The sequence below is a fragment of the Fukomys damarensis genome, unplaced genomic scaffold (assembly GCF_012274545.1).
Source record: "Fukomys damarensis isolate Sample0158 unplaced genomic scaffold, DMR_v1.0_HiC HiC_scaffold_12, whole genome shotgun sequence".
Classification (NCBI taxonomy): domain Eukaryota; kingdom Metazoa; phylum Chordata; class Mammalia; order Rodentia; family Bathyergidae; genus Fukomys; species Fukomys damarensis.
In genome coordinates, this window is record NW_022900924.1 from 18,172,769 (window position 1) to 18,179,756 (window position 6,988).

Consider the following 6,988-nt stretch of genomic DNA (forward strand, 5'->3'; position numbering starts at 1 on the left):
CCAGGCTGGTCTTGAACTCACAGCGATTCTCCTGCCTCAGCTTCCCGAGTGCTGGGATTACAGGCATGCGCCACCATGCCCGGCATTGGCTTCTAATTTTTCTAGCAATAGTAAAGGTGTTGCAATGTAGGACAGCCAAAAGGAACAATTGATATCCACCACAGCAGATGTTTTTGGAAAGGTCATAATTAGTTCATACTGCTCAAAATTTTAAATTGTGGCTCTTCTAAAGACACTGAAGAGGGGATGAAACGATAAACCTAGGGTGAGAGAAGAGTATTTGCAAACCACAAATCTGGCAAAGGACTCATGAGCAGGATATGTAAAGCAGGATCAAAATGGAATGGAGTAGCCAGGTGTGGTGGGGTGGGGGCAGTGAGACACCGCGTCTAAGACGGCCGCCCCGATAAAAACTGTCGGGGATGTGGAAAAATCCAAACCCTTGTACATTACTGGTAGAAAGTACAAAATGGTTCAGCCAATGTGGAAAATAGTTTGGCAGCTCTTCAAAGTATTTTTTTAAAATGCAGTTATCACATGACCCAGCAATTCTATTCCTTGGTATCTACTCCAAAGAAATGAAAACAAATGTTCACGTAGAAACTCGTACTCCAATCTTCATAGCAGCGTTATTCATAATAGCCCAAAAGTGGAAGCGATGTAGATGTCCACTTAGTGATGGATAAATGTGGTCTGTCATGCAGTGGAATATTACACAGCCAAGAAAATGAATGGAGTACTGGCTTCCTACCACATAAGTGAGTCTCAAAGTCATTATCCTAAATGAAAGAAGGCAGACAAAAGAGCAACTGTGTGTGATTCCACTGACACGGAATGCCAGTCTAATCCCTAGGCAGTGTATTAATGATAGTCAGAGGCTAAGTAGATGAGAGAATGGGGTTTGATTGCTTATATAGCCATAGAGTCCCTTGTAGGTTGAGGAAAATGTAAAAAAAAAAAAAAAAGAAAGGAGTTCAGTGATAGTTGCATTGTGAATATACTAAAAACTGCATTGTATACTTCGAATGGATGGGTTTTCTGATACGGAAATTATCTCTCTAGGCATGCTGTCTTTGCCGAGTCCACATAACACTGCCCGCACCGAGTTTTGGATCAGCTGCTCTGAAACAGGCCGCGCAGGCGACAGTGGTGAACCCCAGAGAGAGCCACGCTGGGATCCCTCGTCGGAGTCTTAAGGTCTGTGGCTGTGGGCTCATTGCTCCTTTCTAGATCTGCGGATACTTAACCACGGAGGCCCTGGGAGGAAAAAAAGAAATGGGATCAGGTGTTCAAATCGTGCTGGGTGCTGCAGCAGCAAGAACCATCAGTCTGCGGGACTCCGCATGTGACCAATGAGACCACTGTCAAGGGAGCGTTGGAGACCACCCAGCGGGTCTGCCGGCTGGAGCCCGCAACGGCCCTAGTGCGCAGGCGCCTGTGTCTGCGGTTGCCTAGCAGCGCAGGGTAGCGTTGGGCAGCATGGCGGCCAGTGCCGGGAGTGAGAGCCAGAGCGGGAGCGGAAGCGCGCCCGGCACCGTGAGCGCGGTCGTGAGCGAGCACCTGCGGCGGCTGGGTCTGCGCGAGTTCCCGTGCGGCACAGGCAGCTGGGGGCGGGACCAGGAAACCAGGGCCAGTCCTGCGGGAGGGAAGCAGCGGGAGCCCGACGCCGGCTGGCCTAACTGGAGGCTCCTGCCTGGGCATTTCGGGCGCGGCCCGCTCGGTGGTGCTGGTGATGCTGGCGGGGACTGTGGGGACCGGGACGCTGCAGGGCGGCTGCCCTAAGCCTCCACAGAGCCTGAGGACACCGGGACCAAGTGCACCGCCCATGCAGATCCGGTCAGGGCTTCTTGCACAAGTTTGGGGACACACTGCCCCTGGGCTTCTGGGCGTCTTTGGGGTGAAGAGCTCTGGTCTGGGCAATTTCTCCAATGTACCGAGTCCAAGGGCTCATGAGGGCCGAGCCACTGAGGCCCAGGCCTCCCCTTCCGAGGGCTCAGTGGGTCAGCTCCTGCCACTTCTCCATCCCTGCCTAGCTCTGAGGCCCAGGCCTTCCTAACTTGTGTGAGGCTGTGTCCTGAGGGGGGCTGTGTCCTGAGGGCAGTGAGATGTGGCCCAGGAAGAGAGCTGGTCCGCAGCCCAAAAGCAGACAGGAAGTACAGCAGGGGGCGTAGTTGCCACAGCTCCAAGAAGGAAATTCTGGTTTTGCCGCCCAGGAAGGCCTATTCCCCACCCCTCAGCTCAGGGGACAGGGAAACCTGTGTCCATCCTTACAGGAGCACCAAGACACAGTGGGGACGCAGGTTTGGTCAGCAGGTGTTGGCGGAGCACTTACCTGTATCCCAGCACTGTGCCAGGCTTTATGCTTTCAGAGCTGGATCTTGGAAGCCAAGTGGGGCATGGTGGCGCACACCTGTAATCCCAGCACTTGGGAGGCTGAGGCAGGAGGATCTCTGTGAGTTCAAGACCAGCCTGGGCTACATAGTGAGTCCCAGCTCAGTCTCAACTACATAGTGAGATCCTGTCTCAAACAAACAAACAAAACAAACAGAGCTGGATCTTGGGCTGGGGTTGTATGTAGCTCAGTGGTGAGCACTTGCCTAGCAGGTGTGAGGCCTTGGGTTTCATCCTCTGCACTGAAGAAAAAACTCCAAACAAACCCCACAGAATCTGAAGAGCTGTTTCTCAGCCTCCTGGAGAAAGGGGCAAGAGTAAACTCTGGGAAGGAGCTCCCATCTTCCACTTCCTGTGTCTGAGGTGCTGAGTTCACCTTCCAGCTGGCCACCTTGTTTTCAGGGAAATTCCTTGGTAAACTGTATCTTCCCACTCGTCTTTGGAGCCTCCTGGCTAGTAGTCCATGAGTTGCGGTGAATTTCGTGTTTAATATGACTTTGACTTTGCATTTCCAAGGCCTCCAGCTCCACAGTAGAGCCCTGAAGGCAGGGATTGGCCACTGACCTACCCACTGGCTCCCTCCCTGGCCATAGCATGGCTGCCGTTCCCTTAGATTCATCAGTGGTGACTGCCAGTCCCCAAGAGGTGGGGTGAGACCCAGCTACTCTTCACCTCACCCTGCAGAACCGATCCCGCTTCCTTCCACCCACTCGGCGAGCCTGGAAGGAACTGGTGCCCGGAGAGGTGGCCATGGGTCCTGAGGAGGAGCCAGTGGAGGCCCTGCTGGGCCTGGTGCGCAGCCCTCAGTCGCCCTGGGCTCTGCCTGAGGACTCCAGTGCTGAGGACCAGTTCCTGCGAGAGCTGGCCATCCAGAGCCCGCTGATGATCAGAGATACCTTCTTCTACTCCTACTTCCGGTCCCTGCGGGTGGTGGACAAGCAGGTAGGGCAGCAGCGAGCGGAACTTGAGGAGTCCCCCCAGGGTACCCACCTGGGCCAGCCCTGCCACTGCCTATCCAAGCTCTCCAGCACATCCAGCAAGCCAGCAGTGCTCAGCTGCTCTCTGTCCATATCTCCCTGCTGCACCGGGGAAGCTGACGTGGTGCCACACACCTGCAATCTCAGCACTGTGGGAGGCTGAGGCAGAAGGATCTCAAGATCAATACAAGCCTGGGCAACTTACTGCCTTAGCAAGACCCTGTCTCAAAAGCTAAAAGTAGGCTGGGATACAGCTTAGTGTGAAGGCCCTAGTTTAATTGGCAATACTACAAAAGAAAAGAAAACTCTTGAAAGGCTGAGATTGGTTTTAACTTGATACAAACTGTGGAGACCTGAGGGGGAGGGGAATCACAATACTATTTATTTCTGTCCCTAAAAAGCCTTCATTGCCCGGAAGTCACATGGAAATTTGGTCTGTCTCCCAGAGCTTCTGTTTCCTTTACCTTGACCAGCGTGCCTGGGACTTTCCCAGCATACACTCCAAGAGGTTAGGGAGCCTGGAACAAACCAGCTGGTGCTGCAGAGGAGAGCCGGAAAGGCCCTGATGCCTTGTGGGCAGGAACCTGGGGATTCATGGGTTGCTGCAGGAGCTCCTACTCTGACCCTGCTCTGTGTAAACCAGAGTGATTCCTACAGACCTGAACTGAGCCACTCAGGAGGCTGAGGCAGGAGGATCACCACCAGTTTGGGGCCAGCCTGTGGTCTACATAGTGTTTGAGGGCAGTCTGAACTGTATAAGTGAGACCCTGTTTCATAAAAACAAAACCAAAGAAAAGACTTCAACTGGCTTCCGTGCCAGGCGTAGATAGCATGGAAGATGGGGTTCCCACCCTCCTGGAAATGCTGTGATCTCACGATGGACGCAGGCCACTGGGCAGGCCGTCACAGGACACCTAGTGTTGGGGGAGGGGCAGGGACGGCCCTGGGGGTGGGGCCACGGGACAATTCTCAGCCCAGACTTCCTCTGTCCCCTGCAGGTGAGCCAGGTGGACAGAGACCTCCTGAAGTTCCTGAAGTTGGAGGAGCTGGTGCTGAGCGCCAACCGGATCAAGGAAGTCGATGCCGCCAACCTGCCCCCCACACTCAAGGTACAGGAGTCCCGCTTCCATCTGGGTCTTGAGTCAGCACCCCCAGAGCCCCTGCCCCTGCCCCTAACCAGCCCCACATGGGTTTGACCAGGGTGGCCAGGTGCAGAGGCCCAACCCAGGGCATTAAAAATGCCACGGGCTGGGGATTTAGCTCAGTGGCATCACGCCTGCCTCACAAGCGCGAGGTCCTGGGGTCCATCCCTGGTACCAAAAAGAAAAAGAAAGAAATATATAGACCACATTCCTCAGAAGCCCACAGAATTCCCTTCCCAGTGTGCACCCTGAGGCGCGAAGCCAAGGACACAGACGGGTCCTTGTCTACCCGTGTTCACAGCGTCACTGTTCAGGTGAATTCAGATGAGGTGGATCCGGGCAGTGGAATACTACTCACCCATAAAGGAAGGGAACTCTGACAGTCGCTACAACATGGGTGGGCCTAGAAGACCTCGAAGGCAGTGACAGAAGCCAGGCGTAAAAGGACAAGTCTTGTGTGACTCCTCTTAGTGGAAGGAGCCAGGAAGGACCGTGGGAAGTTACTGCTTGGGCTCTCAGAGTTTCTCCCCGAGGCAGTGAGAGGTTTCTGAGGGTGGTGGCCAGGCGTGTCATGAATGCCACTGAGTTGTACACTGAACAGTGGCCTAAGTGACAAATTTGTCTTACGGGTGCTTTTCCACATACACAAAAGAGAAAAATCTAGGCCAGCCTTCCCATGAGCCTTCAGCCGAGGCACGGTGGCCCAACTGTGTGTCAACACAGAAAGCGGGTGACAGGCGGGGGTGGCTCTGGGCTCAGGAGGACGCAACAGGCGGCCTGGGACGGGTACACATGAGCGCAAGCCTGGGCAGCTCCAGAGGTCCTGTGTTCCATCCCTGGTACCGAAAATAAACCAAGTGAAAGGGCTAGGGATATAGCACAGTGTGAAGGCCCTGGGTTCATTCCTGAGTATCTCAGAGAGACAGACAGACAGACAGACACGCGCTGGGCACAGAAGAGCAGGACAGGGACAGTTCAGCCCCTCTCCAGAGCTGCCTGGGAGGGACGCAGGAGCTCAGGCCCAGGTGAGCTGCCCAGTGTAGCCACTGCTGTCGCCCAGGTGCTGGAGCTGTATGGCAACGAGCTGGGCAGCGCGGAGTGTCTGTGTGCGCACCCGCCACCTGGCCTGCAGCACCTGGGCTTGGGCCAGAACCAGCTGTGTGGCCCCTCGGAGTGCCTCTACGTCACTGCCAGCCACTGGTAACCGGGGCAGAGGCGGGTGGGGCATTTGGATCTTCCCATAGCATCTTGTCCGCTGCTAATGCCAGACTTCTGCTTTTGTCCGCTGACTCCATAGCAAACCCCACTGAGCCAGGCGGGGAGGTGCACACTTGTAATCCCAGCACTTGGGAGGCTGAGGCAGGATTGCTGTGAATTCGAGGCCAGCCTGAACTATATAGTGAGACCCTGTCTCCCCTAAATGTCTCCAGACAATACCCAAGAGACCATGTCACCCCAGAAGAGCCCTATCCTAGAGAATGCTGCTTCACTGTCCATTAGAGGCTGTGGAAAATAGAGTCCCCTGACTGTCGCTGTGTGACTTTGTCTCCTTGGTGGAAAACTCAGCACCCTGGGTCTGACGGGGCACCTGAGAGTACCCACAGTAGGCTGCTGCAGGGAGCTGGACTGCCCAGGAGGCCCTGGGTGTCCCCCGCCCGGCCCTGCAGGGCGAGCGCCCACTGATTGTGACTGCTTCTCAGCCCTGCTGAGACCTGGCTGTCCTGACTTGGGACTTCTTTCTTCCACTGCTGTGGCCATCAGAGGCTGCGGCCCAGGCAGGGACCCAGCACCTTCGACTTTCTGGCGCAGTCAGTTCAGCCTCCTGCTGTTGACAGAGGGCCAAGCATTCTGATTTGGGGCAGGGGCTGTTTTTGTTTTGGAGTTTTAAAAAATTTTGAGACAGGGTCTGGCTAGGTTGCAAGTTGCCCAAGATGGGCTTGTACATGAGTTCCTCCTGCCTCAGCCTCCCAGAGTGGTGGGATTACAGGCATGAGCCACCGTGCCTATGCTGTATTCTGGATTTTGATTTGCAAAACATACTTACCTGGTGCTTAATGCTGGTGCTTAATGTGGATTTCATGTGTATGTGAACCTCCGATTTTTGCTGTTCTGGAATTAAAAGAAGTCCATGTTTCTTGTGCATCGATTTTGCTGATGTTTCCCAGCCCATCCCCCTCACCCCCAGCACTGAGGATTCAACCCAAGGCCTTTGCACTGAGCTGCATCCCCACTCCTTTTAAAGTTTGGGATAAGGTCCCGCTGCGTTGCCCGGAGAAACTAGAACTTGCCATCCTCCTGCCTCAGCCTCCCAAGTGCGGGATCGTAGTGTGCGCTCCCGCGCCCAGCTCCCCAGTTCTCTGAAGCAGGCTGAGCCAGCGTCCCTGCTGTGCGCTCCCCATCCTGGGCAGGGGCAGGGGCGGGGCAGGCGGTGTCGGGCGCGGTGGGCAGCGTCTCCCCTCAAAAAAAAACTTGCAACTT

General features: G+C 55.1%; 1 protein-coding gene across 1 annotated transcript in view; it reads left to right on the top strand.

The window, feature by feature from the left end:
• The first annotated feature begins 615 nt into the window (after positions 1–615).
• Positions 616–6,988, top strand: part of Lrrc43 (leucine rich repeat containing 43) — a 12,580-nt gene continuing 6,207 nt past the window's right edge. Inside the window, exons 1-4 of the mRNA XM_010604550.1 lie at positions 616–1,608; positions 3,076–3,333; positions 4,367–4,477; positions 5,571–5,711. Of these exons, the coding sequence (XP_010602852.1) occupies positions 1,480–1,608; positions 3,076–3,333; positions 4,367–4,477; positions 5,571–5,711 (639 nt within the window). The 5' untranslated portion in view covers positions 616–1,479. The remainder of the gene's footprint in view (positions 1,609–3,075; positions 3,334–4,366; positions 4,478–5,570; positions 5,712–6,988) is intronic.